This window comes from Alternaria conjuncta, assembly GCF_024043145.1.
Source record: "Alternaria conjuncta strain BMP 0040 chromosome Unknown scaffold_2, whole genome shotgun sequence".
In the NCBI taxonomy this organism is placed as follows: domain Eukaryota; kingdom Fungi; phylum Ascomycota; class Dothideomycetes; order Pleosporales; family Pleosporaceae; genus Alternaria; species Alternaria conjuncta.
The window spans coordinates 1,996,387-2,014,633 of record NW_026250091.1 but is presented as its reverse complement, the minus strand read 5'-3'; the positions used below and the strand labels follow the sequence as shown (position 1 = coordinate 2,014,633).

The 18,247-nt window shown below is 52.7% G+C and overlaps 5 protein-coding genes across 5 annotated transcripts; all 5 read left to right on the top strand.

Annotated features, from left to right (window-relative positions):
- Positions 1-3,948: 3,948 nt before the first annotated feature.
- Positions 3,949-10,564, top strand: J4E85_001790 (uncharacterized protein; the record flags this gene model as incomplete). Its single annotated transcript, XM_051466074.1, has 3 exons — positions 3,949-7,169; positions 7,220-8,736; positions 8,784-10,564. The coding sequence occupies 3 exons, from the start codon at positions 3,949-3,951 to the stop codon at positions 10,562-10,564; spliced, it is 6,519 nt and encodes a 2,172-aa protein (XP_051330631.1).
- Positions 10,565-10,862: 298 nt separating this feature from the next.
- J4E85_001789 (uncharacterized protein) lies at positions 10,863-13,371 on the top strand (the record flags this gene model as incomplete). The annotated part of the gene is made up of 2 exons (XM_051466073.1): positions 10,863-12,158; positions 12,208-13,371. 2 exons carry the CDS (start codon positions 10,863-10,865, stop codon positions 13,369-13,371), a joined length of 2,460 nt encoding a protein of 819 aa, XP_051330630.1.
- A 341-nt stretch (positions 13,372-13,712) lies between these two features.
- J4E85_001788 (uncharacterized protein) lies at positions 13,713-15,515 on the top strand (the record flags this gene model as incomplete). The annotated part of the gene is made up of 2 exons (XM_051466072.1): positions 13,713-13,773; positions 13,822-15,515. 2 exons carry the CDS (start codon positions 13,713-13,715, stop codon positions 15,513-15,515), a joined length of 1,755 nt encoding a protein of 584 aa, XP_051330629.1.
- Positions 15,516-16,048: 533 nt separating this feature from the next.
- Positions 16,049-17,305, top strand: J4E85_001787 (uncharacterized protein; the record flags this gene model as incomplete). Its single annotated transcript, XM_051466071.1, has 4 exons — positions 16,049-16,210; positions 16,266-16,596; positions 16,691-16,924; positions 17,001-17,305. The coding sequence occupies 4 exons, from the start codon at positions 16,049-16,051 to the stop codon at positions 17,303-17,305; spliced, it is 1,032 nt and encodes a 343-aa protein (XP_051330628.1).
- Positions 17,306-17,568: 263 nt separating this feature from the next.
- J4E85_001786 (uncharacterized protein) lies at positions 17,569-18,148 on the top strand (the record flags this gene model as incomplete). The annotated part of the gene is made up of 2 exons (XM_051466070.1): positions 17,569-18,097; positions 18,120-18,148. The coding sequence occupies 2 exons, from the start codon at positions 17,569-17,571 to the stop codon at positions 18,146-18,148; spliced, it is 558 nt and encodes a 185-aa protein (XP_051330627.1).
- Between the last annotated feature and the right edge of the window lie 99 nt (positions 18,149-18,247).

The window sequence follows — 18,247 nt, the reverse complement described above, 5'->3', positions numbered from 1 at the left end:
CTACAGTTGCAGGGTTGATGAGAGTAAGTTTGACATGGGCCATTGCGTCCAGGGAGCTTCCGTCCCCTGTCAATCAGCGAGTGTATTGCCAGCCGAGCGGACGCCCAATATTGGGTTCAGGTGCCCCTCTGATACAGGGAGACGACTCGAGAGACATGTCGTACTCGGGCCCGCCGGGCGACTCCACTGCTTGAGCGTAGACAGGCTGGGTGCTCCTTGTCAGAGACGAGTAAGCTTCGCTGTGCAGACACCAAAATGTTGTCGCGTGTGAGTTTCAAGCGGCAAAGGACGGAAAAGAACAACAACAATGCGCCGCCACCACGTGGAGCACGCCCCTGTTCTGCCTCCGGATGGTCTTCAGGGTCAGCAATGCCTGCGAAGAGGCCGAATGCGACAAAGATTTGCAGTGCCACAAAGCGGTGCCATCCGCGGTCTCGCCGTGCTGATGCGTATTCGCATAGTTTTGCGCAATTTGTTGTGTGAACGCCATGGTTGGTCTTTGATGAGGCGTTTGCCTCTGCCAACTGCGCCGCAGCTTGTGCGGTCCGGATTCCTTTTCGACGAGTCGTCCAACCTCCGCTGAGTCGAATGTGACATTGGCGTCTGCTTTTGCCGTGCTCAGTTGCGGGGGAGGGTCTGGCTGGGCAATTAGGCGACTGTGGAGGATGCGATGCCAGGCACACTGCCACTAACCGTTTGCGGTCTAGGCGGCTCTTAGCCAGGGGGTTGATTGTTGGAGAATTGTTCACCCCTTGGCATTCGTTGCGCGGGCCGAACTGGCATATCTCTTCGCGCTGCCGGTGGGTTCATTTGACACACCGTTATTCAAAATGCGTTCGCTGAGCCCACGAGTCGCGCGGATGCTGACTGCCGCCTCTAGATTACCACCGGGCAGCAACTACCGTGGTTCGTACCATCACGGACGACGGGAGACATGAGAACTACTTGCGCCATCCCGAATACCAGGCTTGCAGGCCGAGGCGGTCGGAGCGCTGAGTTGCGTCCGCATGCATACTCGTCCGCAATCAAAACTTGCAGTTCTGACGCGCCAGAATGTACCGCCCTGTTGGTCAGAAAAGCAAGCGTGCTGTTACGTGGACCGTCTTGACGCGTTCCAGAAGTTTCCGGCGTTATGCTGCGCCACGGAACGATCATCTATTGTTGGAGGACGATAGACAGGTTCATACATGTCCTACTCGATCGCCACGTGCAATTGTTTTGCGGTAGTGAAACAGCGTTCCTGCAGGAAGCTCGTACGCATGAGAACCGCTACCCGGGTGCAGAGTAGCTCCGTCATCATCGTATGAGTGGCGTATGTAGTCCACAGCTGATGCATTCTACTTCCACTACCAAGGCGTCTAAATGTTGAGGACGGCGGGGCTCCATAGTTGGACGGGTTCTCGGGATGCTATGCAGCGCGTCTGAGTACTTACAACAGGGTCTGCAAAGGTACTAACAGTGTCAATTCATAGTACCCCAGACTTGGCTTCTCCGTACCAAGGAAACGCATGACGGTAGAGAGCGTACTTGGACACACGACCGAGTTCCACTCTCTACCCGCGCTCGATCCAGCCCTGGAGATGGCCCGTAGGACCGGTACCATTCAATGTAAGCAGCGTCGAGACCACCTGGGCGAGGAGCCTTGAGGTACACGGGACGTACCAGCAGGACTTGAGTTTACCCCGCAAGCCGAACAACGGCGGGGCCGTCTACCTCTTTGGACCTAGTACATCGTGGAACGATGCGCGATACCTGGAAATCTGCAACACATCCCGTCTGGCACACCAATCGCGCCGACATAAAGGCTATATCAATGGCAATTATAGTTTGTGAAGCGACTCCGCGCCCGTCGCCGAACAGGACCGCGGCTTCGATACGCGAACGGAAGAGCTGACTGCGTTGAACCATCAGCAAATCTTGAAACCTTGGAAACTTGGAAGGGAGGCGAAGAGGCTTGACACGACAACTTGAATTTTCCGTCTGATCATAGGTGTGGCCTGGTAGAGATTGGTGAGCCGAAGAAATTCCAGCGTCCAACCGGTAGCACAACATTAGCCGGTCAGCCAATCTCTCCTTGAAGGATCTCTCGTATCTGCAAGCCACCTTGAAGACAACAAGATACAACGGCCATGGCTCAAGATCTGGCATGGCGCCAAGTGGCCTGCTTATAGCCGTAATGCACCCAGATATGAGGATAGTGTAAGAAACCGTGTCGCTTAGGCGTCGTTTACTAATCGTTAACAGTTACACATACTGCCGAGCAGCAGACCCGGTTGTCTGAATCCCCTAAATCTGAAAGTGTTAGACGGACGTCTGCTACCTGTCCGGGTTCGTAGGAAACGAACACAAGAGGCGCGCAAGCCAAGTCGTTTCAGCGATGATCTATTTGTTCTCTGTTACCCCAGATCCGGTCAACCGTCTGTGATCGATGGCGCTACTACTCACTACTCGATACCCGATGGTCACAAGCACCGTTTAGCTACTTTCATGCAACGACGGAGTAGCGAGAAGCTAGGTTAGCTTAGAGGCCTCGACCTCAAGACCGAGGACCAAGCCAAGGTCTCTTTAGGCACGATCCTACTACTACATAGCGCCGTGGCAGTCCGAGCTGAGCGTGAGATACAGGTTCCTTCTTCGTATCAGCTGCATCATCCCTCCATCACCACCGACTCGCTTGCCTGGACCTTGGCTATTTCTTCTCGCTGGGAGCATGCTCGTGTGGTGACTTCCCTTGCATACAACTCCCACGTAAGCCAGTGTAGAGCAAACAAGACGCGGCCAAGGTTTCAACAAGAGTCTGCTCACCACTAGCTGTTACAACTACGCCCTGTTGCTACCAAAGCTTTGGCGCTGTTTCCAGATAGCGGAGGTCACAGAAGCTCGCTACGGAAGTACGTCTGAGTGAGAGTGTTCCAACGTTGCTAAGCACCAATTGAGCAAACCATAGATGCCCCACCAACAAACGGCGAGAACCCACCCCCCACACTGTTACATTCTGCGCAACAGCTATATCAAACGTCGAGGGATATAGTTGGAATAAGGTTCAGTCAGGGAGACGTAGTTCAACAGCGCCAAGTCTGCATTGCTGTGGCGTGATTCCACTGGGGTGGAAACAAATATCCGTTTACGCGAAGTCGATCATGACCTCAATACGTATATCCCTATCTCATCTACGACCGACTGGCTGGTTGAATGTTCAATACAATACTACCGACAGGCTGGAACTGTGCAAGCATCGGTGTGAAGATGTTGACATGTCACTACAGCCAATACATGCTGTTGGCAGTAGGTATCGGAACTTGTCTTCAAGTCTGTCGCAGTCTGTGCTCGTACAATCTCTGTCTAGAGCTCAAAGTGGGTTCCTGATCACCAATCCAACACTGAGGGTCATTCTGGCGACTTACCAATAGCGCATGCACGCCGCTGCCTGGAGGTCGTTGCTGGGAGTGTCATCGCCTAGATTCCTGCGACGGTCGCCCGACGTCAACATGCGCTGTGCGAAATGAGCCAATGTTCTGCTTGAAGATTCGCATAATATTGGCTTTTGTCCATATGCGGGTGTGGTTCACGCCGCATCTTGCACGGGTTGCTCGGAAGCCAATGTCTGTCGAGTTAGCGATGGGTTTTTGCAACAAGATTGTACCTAGAAGATGAAGGTGGTGATGGAGAAACTTTGCGCACTGCGAGAGTTACACAAGCTCATGGATAGAATCACAAGGGGTCTTGCGGCTCAACGGTCGCGCCTTCTCAAGAATAGGGCTGAAGGGGCCCAACGCTAGCCAGATGCGGTAGCGTGTTTTCGAGTTGTTTGGCCGCGGTCTTTGGGTGACGTGCGCGACGACACTGAACGACACCATACCTACCAGCGCACCCGTCTTCTTAATAATGTATAATCTACGAGCCTTTTGAAATTTTGCGCCTGAGACCCATTCCGCCAAGCCATCCAAAATGGCAACCAAAAACGAGACGACGCGCATGCGCATCGACCGAATCAAGGCAGACTTACGGTCGACTACGACATGCACAAACACCACGGTGACGGCGCTCCAGGACTTACTGTCCGGTAAAGAGGAGGATGCACCGCAAAAGGAGAACGTCCGAGTAAAGGTGCAGGCTACGGCACGGCGGAGAGGCGCGACAGCAACAGCTACAGCAACGGCGGACATCACCAAGCAGAAGAACTCGACGCTTGCGCCAAAGGAGAAATACGTCCTAGCGACTGAAGTTGCCAATACGACGCTCCAGACACTCGCCGATGCGCTGAAGAACCCGCTGCCCGCAGTCGCTGCTCGCCCCCCTACCAAATCGAAGCCAACGACCGCCGAAGATGCGCGCAAGCCGGCTAGACCGCGACTCGGTCATACGACGAGCTCTTCCGTATCCCAGAAGCCCCTTCGAGAGCGATCCGTCTCTCAGCTCAATAACTCGCCCCAAAAACGTGCCCCGCGTCGGTCGTCGTCGTATTCGTCCTTCCTCGCACCAGGCCCAGACCCTGGTCTTCTCGCAACAGCAGAGTGCGCAAGGACGGCATTTGCATACTTGGGTACAACAGAGGCACAGAGAGTGCTGGGCAAGGACTCACAAGAATTGCAGTACGAGAATGGCGTGCTCGTGCTTATTAGCAAGCTTGTCGCACTGGGCCTAGACAACATGGCAGTCAAAGAGCTCAGAGGACTGAAGAAGAAGCTGCATAAATATCTGTGCCAGGATCCGGCAAAAGAGGAGCCTAAGTCTGGCCTACCGCAGCCGGGGACTGCAGAGAAGGAGAGCATTGCGTTGTTTCTCGACTTTGCGACGATCGACCCGAAGAGCCCTGCTGTGCCATTGGTAGCGAACTTCCAGATATACACATTGCGCATTATTGCGAAGCTCAAGAGGCCCCGGACTATCGAAGCCACATGGGAATATCTGAAAATGACCAACTCCTCGTCACCTATAAATCTGCTCTGGCACACTGCAAAGACATCGAACAGCCAAGCGAAGGCGGCGAGACAGTTGGAGTCCCTAGCGCAGACAATTCTCTCCCTATGCCCGAGTATATCGAGCGCAGAAGACTCTAACAATCTACAACCATCTGCGGAGACCGTACTTCTTCTACAACACTTGGCCTTCAGCACCCGGAAAAAGTGGTGGGGCCTGGCCAAGCATCAAGGCAACGTTGATCGGGAACTCTTAGAACCGTTTACAAAGTGCTTGGTTGCTTTCGCTCGCAGATCAAAACTCACATCCAGCAAGAAGTTCAAACTCGCGGAAACTTTGTACATCGACCTGGCAGGGCTCCCGACTGATTCCACTACACCGGCCGCTGCGAACAAGACTCTTTCCTCTCTAGCTCAAGCTGCGGGCTTGTCTGATCAGGCCCTCCGGTGGCTAGGGTCGTCAAAAGAGGCTTCGAGCCTTGATGCATCCGCAGCCAAGCAAACAACAAGAGCGATACGGATTGCTATCATTAATCTTGAGGCGTTTGTGAAGGGCGAAAAGAAGTCGGACCTGGAGGAAACTATTGCTACTGCACTTGATGTTTTGCAAGGAGGCTTAGGTGGATCTGTGTCCGATCTGGAAACCTTATTTGCGGAGGTGAATTTTCTGCGACGCGCTGCCACGCGATTAATCATTGCAAGTACGTCGAAAACCACGGAAAGTTCTGAAAGAACATCGATCGAACATCATGCGGTACCAATTATTGCAGCAAGCGTGCATTTCTTTGCCAGATTTCTCGGTACTGCATCGTCGATTGAATCAGACACAAAATCGCAAAACCGACACTCTGAAAGAATTAGCCTGGCCTGGAAATGTGCGAAGAGTACTGTTGACTCTCTGATGGCATGTTGCAAGCAGACGATAAAGACGCAAGACCAATGGCAAGAGCTTGATACCATTCTTCAGGAATGCTCACATATCGTACGCCGATTTGATGAAGAGATCGAACACGGTACGCTTCCGGCAGGAGAGAACACTTCTCTCGTTGGCGCGTACCTGATCAAACTGTCAAATGCATACTGGTCCCTATATTCACAACTGCGAAGAGCGCGGTGCAATTCCGAAGCCCTTGTTGTAGCCATGCAGCGCTCGATTGATCTTTTGCAATCCCGGTCGCCATCCGAGCGAGAAAGTGGGCTTCTTTCAATGAAATTAGAGCACCTGGGCGAAGCATTGCAGGATCTGAACCACATCGATCGTTCTCGCATCGCCTTCCAAGAGTGTATGCGAAATCACCTTACCGTCGAGGCGTTGCAGCAACTTTCGAAGGAGACATCTACAGCATCCCTGCACAAGGTTTTCAGCACTGATGGATCTTTCGACGCTCTCGTCCGGGTGTTGAAAACGCTCCATCACTCATTCATTCGATTTGGACCCCAAGAACCAGATGAGCTAGCCTTCTACGATCAGGAAGATTTGGAACCTGGAACGAGAGGAGCCATCTTGGAGTTACAGCTTGGTCTCTACCTGCGAACGTTGTCCAAGAATCGACAGTGGGACTCCAACCTCAACAAGTCGATATGTATCCTTGTCGAACGACTGCAACAGCTTTACATACCAGGAACCTTTCCGATCCGACATCTGAGGCTCTCTGTCACACTTCTTCAACTTTCCCAACAGGACCCGCAGATCTTGCCCCAGCACCTGACTACACTTGATGCCACAGACGACGACAGCGTGCGGACAGCAAGTAGTGAAGACGTAGGACTCAAGCACTATGAAGCCCATCTAAAAGCGCATCGTGATCTCAAGACCTTGATGCAGCAGGCTTCTCCTCCCACAGAAACCTTCAAGCAGTGCTTTGCGGCGTGGGAGTCTCTCGTCAGCTCTACGTTCTCATGGGAAGCACTCACAGATCGGGTCGACAATACGGAGACCTGGTTGCAAGACCTCCAAGCATGTCTTGAATTCCTCAACGCGAAAGGAGAGGAGTACGCTGCTCTACCACTCCTGCATTTTTTGGTCAAGGTTTTAGAGCTACGGAACGACTCTGATGCATCCGAGCTAATCACCACGCTGTGTGCCCTCGGTCTGCAGTTTCTCCACCTTGGTTACACCGGCAAGGCGGGTTTATCCTTGGCCAAGGCTGAGGCGTTGATCGAACGCCATGGTCCCTCTGTAGAGGTCAGATTGCAATGGCATATGGCGTATGCCGAGTACCTTGTGGGTATCGGAAATACCACCAAATGGTATGTGGAGCAGTGTCTTATCTTGACGGAACTATACTAACACTGGACAGTCTGACTACTATGACGAACGCACAATCTCTTGCGCTCAGCGATCGACAATTCATGGATCTCGCAAAGTCAACGACAACCCTCTCCGGTAGATTACGGTTCAACAAGATCGTGGCGGCTGCGTCCTATGTTCAGTCGCTTCTCGCCTCAGCTACTGGCTCATACAAGGCAGCGGCTCAGCATGCAAGGCAGTGCGTCACAGTCAATCGTCGCATTTGGGCAGCCCTCGAATCACGGGCCAATGCGAAGAAAATGACAACCGTGGACAGCAAGGAACCTATTGCGCCTCTTGTCATGTCTGTAACGCATGATGCTCTCAACGGGCCTGACTTCTGGTCCTTGGTTCCCGCGTTATACCGAGCCCTGATGCAACAGTCCCAGATCTTCGCCCATCAAGGTCTGTTACACGAAGCTATCCATGTCGCTGAACAGGCTGAAAAGGTCGCTTTGGCTACAGGATCCGCAACTCTCATCACGGACAACGCTAGTTGGCGCGCTGACTGTTGGGCCCAGAGCGGTAGACCCGACAAGGCTGAGACAATTCTCAATGCTCTGAGCCCCGATACATCCCGCAAATGCTTGTCTACTGCAGGTTACCATTCAGCTGTAGCCAGGATGCATCACTGGAACGGTCAATACGAGCAAGAAATCCAGTCTTATGACCTCATGGAGAAGCTTCTCCAGGAGCTGAGCTCACCCTCGTACATCAAGACGTTGGAGACTTCGTCACCCTCGGTCGATGCGCTTGCTGATCAGGTCTCTTCTATGACTCTAGAGACTACAGAGAGTGTCACGGCGAAGCCAGCCACCAGAGGCCGTAAACCCGCTGCCAAAGCTGCACCAAAATCGGCTGCGAGAACAACCGCCGGTGCTCGGACCAAGGCCACAGGGGCAACTGCAAAGGCCGTCACAACGACTAAGCGTCAGATAGGGAAGGCCGTAGTAGCCGAAGCTTTCAGTATCGCCGAACAGTGTTCTGCGTTGTGCGCTTTTCAGGCGAGCATGAGAGACCGAGCTGTCCTTGCTAGCCTTCTTCACGATGATCTCGATAAAGCCCTCAGCATTCTTGATGAGGCAGAGCAGCTTCAGGCCGGGCTGAGCCAAGAGGTGTCGCACATGTGGGCTATCTTCAAAGCAAAGCTTGCACAAAGTGCGAAGCAGATTGCTGAAGACTTCACAGTGAACACTCTGCCAGAATCGACCATCGCTTTTCCTGCGTTTGGTCTCAAGGAACGAAGACTCTCGGACGCAGCCACCACCAAGAAGGCAACTGTGGGATCTTTAGCAACTACTAAGACTGGTCGAGCGAAGAAGCAAGCCAAGGTGGACTTTATGGATACGCTTCGCGAAGCACGTGCACGACTCGTTGAAGCACACAGCCTGTGTGCTACCAATGGATCTAATCACCTGTTCCGCCAAACCTCCATGGCGCTAGGCCATGTCACCGTTTTGATGTCCGCCGTTTCTGGGACCGAGCTACCGGGCTCCCTCCACCCATTATACGCAGCCTACATGAGTGGTATGTGAGACACGGCACATGGCAAACATTATACTGACAACACTCAGAGCTCCCTAAAGTCAACGCCTTGCGCCTCGTGCAAGAATCAACAGAGGCAGAGAAGCAACAACTGTCGCGCGATGACTGCCTGCGATGGCCAGCCGCTGATTCATCGCATTTCGCCTTCAGCTCAGTGTCCAGCTTTCAGAAGGAGTATGTTGATATCATTCCGGAAACTTGGTCTGCTGTATCTCTGGCACTTAGTGAGGCCCGCGATGAGCTATTCATCACCCGGTTTGAGCGTGGCTTGTCTCCTTTCGTATTGCGCCTACCGTTGGCTCGCCACGCTTCGCGCGAGATGGACGAGGAAGAGTTCTCGTTTGAGGACGGCAAGAGGGATTTCGATGAGATCATTGAGCTCAGTGATTTCAGTACGCGATCTGCCAAGGACATGGCCTCGAGGGAAGCAAGACACCAGTGGTGGGCCGAACGCGAAGCTCTGGACACCCGACTTCGTGAGCTTCTTATCAACATGGAAAATATCTGGCTGGGTGGCTTCAAGGGCATCTTCTCTCAGCATGAGCGTCAGCCAGCTCTCCTAGCTAAATTCCGAAAGGCTTTGGAAGACATACTCAACGAGCACCTGCCTTCCCGTAAGAAGAAGAGCACTCAAAAGCGGCCAGTCTTGGATACACGGGTACTGGAGTTGTTCATTGGGCTGGGCGACGCTAACAATGAGGATCTTGACTTGGACGAAGCGCTCATGGATCTCATATACTTCGTTGTGGACATCCTCCAGTTCAACGGCGAGCGCAATGCCTATGACGAGCTCGATTTCGATGCCATGGTCGTGGAGACGTATGAAGCACTACGCGCCTATCACAGCGCGTCCCACAAGCTTGACGCTGGTTCTCGTCACACGATACTCATCTTAGACAACAACTTGCATGCGTTCCCCTGGGAGTCGTTGCCTTGCCTGGAGCCGCTTTCAATCTCGCGACTACCTTCCCTTGCTGCCCTTCGCGAAAGAATACTTTCCGCACGGTCCTCCACAACTCAGCAGGACGCTGCTCCGGGACATTACATAGCCACAAGTACGGGAGGTACAAGCATGCTGAATCCATCCGGAGACTTGTCCCATACTTCGAAAACCATCAAACCGCATCTAGACGAGCTTGCAGGCCCCTGGAACCATATCGCCAACCGCGCACCGTCCGAGAAGGAATTCGAAGATGCACTGCGTGAGAAGGATTTGGTATTGTATTTCGGTCACGGCAGCGGTGCACAGTACGTCAAGTCAAAATCAGTGCGACGTCTCTATCCCGGCGAGCAAGATGAAGGGGACAGAAAACCTGGCTGTGCGACCACTCTTCTCTTCGGTTGTTCGTCTGTACATCTCACTGAAAACGGCATTTTCGAGCCTTCGGGTATGCTTGCGGCATATCTTACTGCGGGCGCACCAGCAGTACTTGGCATGCTGTGGGATGTCACTGACAAGGATTGCGATCGTTTTGCCGTCAAAGCGGGCGAACTATGGGGACTATGGCCTGAGGCACAGGAAGATACGCCACCATCCAAAACGCCCGCGAAAACGCCCGCGAAGAAGGCGAAGGGCAAGGGTCGAGTTGCGCAATTGGCCGAGGAAGTAGAGATTGCAAGAAGCGTAGACAGTGCAAAGAAGGGAAAGAAGTCTGCCAAATTGGTGGATGATCGTTCGAACACGGGTCGGGTGCCGCAGAAAGGCGTTGGCTTAGACGAGGCAGTGCGAGATGCGAGAAAGGCCTGCTACCTGAAGTACCTGAACGGGGCTGCTGCAGTTGTATACGGGATTCCAGTGTATCTAGACTAGCGCAGTGAGGTCGGGCAAGACCACGGCATAAATAATGAGCGCATGAGGGGATAGTTCTAATAAGCACGAAAGAAGATCCTTCCAGTTGGGTCGCGCTCAGTAAACCTTATTGTGACGCGCGTTAACTTTGGTACGGAACCAACTCCGATGGCCTGGTCGGCGGCATGAGGGCCACGGTCTGCTGTCAGCGGGCGCGACGACGTGATCATACGATCTTCGCATCTCGGAACTCCACAATCTCGAGCGCGTCAATACGCCCGCTACACTTTCCGATCTTGCTCACGACGAAGTCGACGCCATGGCCGAACGCCCGGCCAAATCAGGGTCATCACGAAAGCGAGCCCTCGTGAGCTGCGACCGCTGCAAAATCCGACGGGCACGGTGCATACGCGAAAATGCCGAGGTGCCATGTGCGGACTGCAAGGCAAATGGCGTGGTGTGTGAATCGAAGCTTCCACGTAAACAGAGGGTCTATGGCAGTGTGGAGACCCTCAGCTTACGCTACAGAGCCCTTGAGTCGCTAGTCAAAGGCCTCTTTCCGGATGAGAATGTTCAGGACACAGAGACCCTGTTCAAGATCGCCACGACCAGGAACATTGCTATGCCCGCGAGCGACGACTTTACTCCCGCAGACATCTTCAGCAGTAGCAGTAGCGATAGACAGACTTCTTCGCTGGAACAGCAACAACAACAGCAACACTCATTGCAGCCATCGCCAGTTGTCCCATCTGCATACTTGGGCTCGCAGACTACCACGTATCCCCTGCACTCTGCTCGGCGCACTACTGCCTTGTCCACAAGCAAAGAACGCCTTCGTCAGCCTATAACGCAACAAGTATCTTCCCAGACTGACGAGATCATTCGTACGAATCGTGGTGCCTCACATTATTTCGGGCCGTCGAGTAGTTTCCGACTTGCATCGACTATCCGCACCCTCGCGTCCCGATGGAAGGCCGTATCAGGCGCCGACTTTCCTGGCCTCCGATCATTCACCTCAAACCCCTCGAGCCGATCGGGCTCAGCTCTCAAACGCAGCAGCACGAACCCGTCTGAAGATGAATTCGCTCCACCATCCTACAGTCAGCGTCCAGGTTCTAGCCATGGCAGCCGCAAGAGATCTAGGACAGAGTGGGAGGCATCAAACGATCCGTCGCAACATCATGATCACTCATCACGTCTAGATACTATTGGTGATCTGATACCCGCAAAGCATATCACCGACGCTCTAGTAGCAGTCTACTTCGATCACATACATGTGTACTTTCCCCTTTTCAATAGAACCACGTTTCAGATCCGGCTGGAGGCTACGTACTCACGGAAGACGCAGTTGTTCGAAGAGTGCAAGGATATGGGGTGGCTAGTTTCGTTGGCATTGGTGTTGTCGTTTGGCTGCCAGAAATCAAAAGCAAATGATGTCGACCAAATGAATGTACTTCGCCACAAGTTTCTCGCCTTCGCCAAAACCTACTTTCGGACGCTTCTGACATCGACTCGTCTGGACAATGTCCAAGCGCTCGTTCTTCTCAACATGCATCACCATAATATCGGGCAGAAGAGCAGCTCGTGGTTACTGATAGGTCTTGCTGCACGTATGGTACGTTATTTGCTTTACAGGACACCCATGCTCTGCTAACACATATCAGGCCATTACCATGGGAATGCATCGAGACAGCACGAACGTCCAATTCGAACCCATCGAATGCAATACGCGCCGACAAGTCTGGTGGTCCCTCTACATATTCGAAAAGACACTGTGTGGCATATTGGGACGCCCAACAGTGATTGATGACCGAGAGATGTCGATGAAAGTCCCAGACGCACCAATGCTAGAGCAGACGCGCATCAACGCAGCATTCATGAATCTCTGTTCCGACCTAGTGTCCACATCGTACCGCATTCGACAACGTGCCTATTTCGACAAAACTTCTGCCGAAGAGCGATCCCCGACCATCGCTGTCGCCATGGCCCTACTTCGAGAGTGCGACAACTTCTTCGCAAAGATACCTCAGCACATGTCAATAGAAGACATGCCAGGACACCCGGATCTGAAAGCAATGACATTATTGCTGCACGTCTACTATTACTACACGCGTTGTGTCATCTCCCGAGACTTTCTCATACAAAAGGTCGAGAGCAACGTCTGCTTCCTGGAGAACAAAGCGCCCCCAATTTCAGAAGACTGGTCTACAACCCTAATCCTGGCGGAGGACTGTGTTGAATCAGTACACAAAAGCCTCCAATGCATCACCATCGGCATCGAGCTGGGGATATTCGAGATTATCGGTTACTCCTGGCTAGACTTCTTCTTCGTATTCCACGCCGTGTTAATCGTATGCGCAGATTTTCTTGCACGGCCCAAGGGCCAAACCGATTCACCGAGAGACGTCGAACGTAAAGCGACAGTGCGCACTGTGCTCGACCAGGTCCGCGGAATGCAGAAGCTCGCACCTACGTACAAGACTCTTGGCCGGATTGCGCTGCAATTCGCCACAATAACTGGTGTTACTCAGGATAACGATTCGCCAACAGTACCGGATGTGCCAGAGGAGGGGCCTCTGGACAGTGTGGTAGACATGGCCGCCGAGGAAAGAACGGATAATGCCGACATACTTGATATAGGGAATGATTGGTATACAGACGCGACGGCCGATTTGGGATTAGACTTCTTCGACCTGAGTCAGGCGACACATCCAGGGTCATTCCCCATCATGGATCCTCCGTCGCGTTCTGAAAACACGGGCGATCAGACAGGCGACGTGGTGGACGATTGGACAGACAGGGCGCTAAAGGGGATGCACACGCTGTAGACACGAGGTCACGCGTTGGGAACCAGGGAAATTGCACCAAGATACCTATATTGCCGTCATGAATTAATTCGCAAATTTGGATGACATCATCATCTAGCGTGGTGTTGAAGCTTGGTGAGCGCTTGGCGATGCACGATCGACCGATAGCCGCAGCCAGTCAAGATCGGACCATGCCGCTTTGAGATTTCATGACGCATTTGTTCGAGGTTGATGTCGTGACAGCTGCAGACAAATACAGGCCCGCAGTAGCTTGCGCTCCTGCAGCGCGTCGCATAAGTGCTGAGCCTTTTTCTTCGATGCCACATTCAAACGACAGAACGCCTATTCTGCCCACCACGAATATGGCAGGCGGTAACAAGGATGGAAAGAAGAAGGTTCTGGTTGTGGGAGCTGGAGCGGCTGGTATGTTGAACGCGTGTATCGAGATGCATCGTTGTTGATTTGAGGCAGGAATGTCGTGTGCTCACCATCTTTCCGAACACCCTGACAAATTCGATGTTACCCTCATCGACGCAGTAGATTACTGTGGAGGCCAGGCATTTTCCATTGGAGTAGACAAGGAGCGCCATGGCGCCGAGTGGCTGAACCAAGGTGTTCAAGGAGGAAGCTACATCTTCCACCACACCATGACAATGTTCGCGAGGCAAGGCCACCACGCAGATCCAGTCAACCTCCAAGTTTCCTTCGGCAAAGACGACATCTTCTGGACCAACGTCTTTCCCACAGAGCTTCTTGCGCGCCATCAGAAGGAAATTCGCAGGTTCCATACCATGATCAAGATTGTCCGTTGGTTCGAGATTTTCTTCGCATTGATTCCGATCAAGATTCTATTCAAGATGTTCTGGTTTTCCGAAGAGTTCACCAACACTGTCGCCATGCCCATGATTGCACTTTTCCTGGGAACTGGAAACGAGACGCCAAATGTGCCCAGCATCATCCTAGAACGACTCTGCACTAGTCCAACGTACGGCATGTGGTATCCGGTAGATAAACGCAGTATCGCTAGCAATTTGCCGCCTATGGTCGTTTTCCCCAAATTCAGCGAATTTTACGAGCGCTGGAGGCAAGATCTACTCAAGAGAGGTGTCAATGTCAGGCTGTCGACGGAGATAACTCGGGTCGTGAAGCGAGACAAAACTGGTGTTACCGTTAGGTTGATCAAGCGTACGCCCATGCCTGATTCGCACAATCCCAACAGTGTCCACGTACCCTACGACGACGAGCACAATGCCGACGCCGACGCGCAAGAGAAGGAAGAGCACTACGATGAAATTATTCTCTGCGTACTTGCCGACACCGCAAAGCGTATCCTAGAACCCACCGCCTCCTTCCGCGAGAAGAAAGTCCTCGGCTCAGCGAAATTCTCTGACGACATCACCGTCACCCACTGGGACAGCGACTACATGCATAAGCACTACGAAAACTTCTACGACCCAGAAAAGTCCGCCAAAGAGCTCTCCGGCGCCGACCAAACAGCTCGCAACCAATACGCCGAGAAGAACTTCAAGCCCATGTACTACATCAAGATGTACCCGCAAGACCGATCAAAACTAGAAATGTGCTTCGACTGCACAAACTACCAAAGTCAATTCCCACCAGACGTCCCCTTCGACAAGCACATTTTCCAGACTATCTACCTCAACAAGGCGCGCGACGGCCATCTATGGAGCATCGACGAGATCAACAAAGACAAGATCATTCGCAAGGACTGGTGGCACCAGCTCTGCCACTCCTGGACCCATTACGTCTTCGTAGTTCCGTGGATGTGGCTACTTCAAGGACGAAAGCACACTCGTTTCGCAGCAGCATGGACGCTCATCAACGCCCACGAAGTCGCTGTCATGAGCGGTATCGCAGCCGCTGTTGATCTCGGTGCACAGTACCCCGCCGATCTCGAGCGCGACAAGTTTGCTTTCTTGAGCTTTAGGTTATATTATCTATTGGCGTATGGAAAGTGGTATAGCCGCAAGGCAACGAAGACGACGAAGGAGGGGCCTGGAAAGGACTGGGCGAGTGGGCTTTATGGGAGTGTTTATAGGGGACCTGGCGTCAGTGAGATTGATCGGCTGCAGTGGAGGGAGGAGAATGATATCAAGGGTGAGCCGGTTACGTATCAGTATCCTACTAATGCTGGGACGCGGTAAGCTTTGGAACAAGCTTTGTAACGGGAGGGGTGGAGAGCGAAGAGTGGGCCGTGACTGGTGTCCTGATGGCTGGTGTAGCTTTACCAATATCACATCTAATATTCACGAGTGAACGACTACCACATGCATACCTCTTCTCTATCTCAACCTTTTGTCAGCATGTTCACGAAAATCTACCTTTGGCCTCAACGCGCAGTCGATCACCCATCACTAATTCCGTCCCAAAATGTCAAGTAAGCCCCATAGTCACGATAGTTATACAAGCTTGCATCAAGCGTTGAACCCATCGTTTGAAAAGGACGCAGTGCCGATCAACATCGTATAGTCTTACGTCCAGTCCCGAGTTGTAACCCGCGTTAACTCCGTCAAACTCCGCCAAGACCCTGCATATCATGACCACTTATCTCCACAGCTCCACATGGAAGATGTGTAATGATGTCGTTGCCAGAAATATAAGTAACCCAAACATCCAAAATATCCATGTACCCAAAATCGAGATCGTAACAACGGAAAAGTTGACAATATTACCAACCATGTCATCCAAAACCCCCCTCGACATCGTCTTCGGCTGCATGACCTTCGGCCGCGAAGGCGAAGAACAGGTCCGCACTTCGGATCTAAACGACTGCGCGGCTATCCTCGATACTTTCCAATCCTACGGCCACAATGAAGTAGACACGAGTCGTTTCTATGGCGTACGCACACCCATTCCCTCTCGCCCTCCTTTCCCCACCGAACTGACAAACCCAGGACGGCACATCGGAAGAATACCTCGGCAATCTTTCATGGCAGAAGCGCGGTCTAGTGATGGATACGAAGTTCTTCCCCAACGTCCATGGGCTTTTCGGTCGTACACCGACTCACTCCAGGAAGGAGGACATGAGCAAGAGTTTGGAGGAGAGTCTCACTGCGCTTGGAGCCGAGGGCGTGGATTTGTGGTATCTGCATGCGCCGGATCGGAGTGTGCCGCTTGAGGAGACGGCGAGGGCGGTGCATGAGCTGTTTGAGGAGGGGAGTGGGAATGGCAAGGAGGGGAGGAAGTTTAAGAGGTGGGGTGTTAGTAATTTTATGGCTTGGGAGGGTATGTTTAGTCCACTTCATGCATGCGTCCTGTCCCTTTCTAACCCTCCCCTTATTTCTTAATATCAGATGCCCATGTTAACCGTTCACCACAGTCGCAGCAATTTGCGAGATTTGCAAGGCAAACGGATACCAGCTACCCAGCGTCTACCAAGGCGTATACAACGCACTCCACCGCAGCATCGAACACGAACTGCTCCCTTGTCTGCGCAAATACAACATGTCGTTCTACGCATTCAATCCATTGGCAGGGGGGTGGCTGACCTCACGGTACAAGCGCGAGACGCAGAATGAAGCTCTGGAGGCTGGAAGTCGATTTGATGCCAACCGTAAGTCGATACCTTGCAATAATCTATCTCCTACAAGGATGAAGGGTGATTTAGAGCTGACATCAATGTTTCACAGGCATGCAAGGCAAGATGTACCGCGCGCGCTACTGGAACGACGAGTTCTTCACTGCGATCGAGAGCCTGCGGTCTGAATTACCTAAAGGGCAGACGGAGAGTGAAACGGCGCTTCGGTGGATGATGCATCATAGTCAGTTGAAGAAAGAGCTTGGAGACAAGGTTATCATTGGGGCGAGTAGTAAGGGGCAGTTGGAGATGAATCTCAAGGACTTTGAGAAGGGGCCGCTGGATGAGGGGGTTGTGAAAGCGCTGGATCAGGGGTGGGCGGTAACGAGGGGGGTGACTTGGAAGTACTTTCACTAGATTGGGGGTCCAGATCGAGGTTGAGGAGATGAAATGCGGTGGGATACGAGTGGAAGCTTGGTGAACGCGGCTTTTAGAGGCGGAGAACGTGTGCTGTGAAAGAAAGCTCAGCCACTTCCAAAACGGCAGACTTCAAGTAGTGACCAGCATCTCCGACTCCTCGAGTAGATAAAAAAAATGGAAAATCCTTCCTGTGGCAGATGTTCTCGGACCGCAACCCAATAACATCCACCCACACAAAGCGAGATACCAACACACTAAAAATGTCATCACCATCTCGCCTCCAAACATCCATCGAGGATGCCACCACCAACACCATCAACGCCACTATTGCGAGGAAACAGACACGGGAAGCCGAAACAGAAGCTCAACACGCGGCACATGCCCAAGCCCAAGCTGCGAGGAACGCTCAAGCACAAGCTGCGATAGCGGCTCAAGCTCACGCTTATGCCCAAGCTCAATCCCAACTCGCAGACCAAGCTGCAGAACAGGCTGTAGCCGCAACCGCAGTCGCCATAGCAGCAACCCAGCACGCCCGGGAAATCCGCGAAGAATTCCAATATACTATGCGAACCATGCGACGGCACGCACTCGGATTGACCAGTGAGGTAGAGAGAGAGAGACGGGGACGAGAAGAGACCTGGAATGCGTTCCAAGCTCTAGTTCGGCGACTTGAAGACCAGCGTGGACACCGCGGTGAGACAAGGGGTGAAGAGCAAGAGCCTCGTCCTTCGCCTCCACCCGCTGCGGAAGAGTACCACCATTGCGACTTTGACCATTGCAATGGACTCTGTACGTATCTTAAAGACTGAAGGCGCGTGTGGGGATCGAGCTTTCGAGTAAGGACATGACGGCTGGCGAGACGAAATTGATGCCTGGTCCGTCAAGAAGGAGAAAAGCTCTGATATAATAGGACAGGATACGGTAATCCTATATATATAT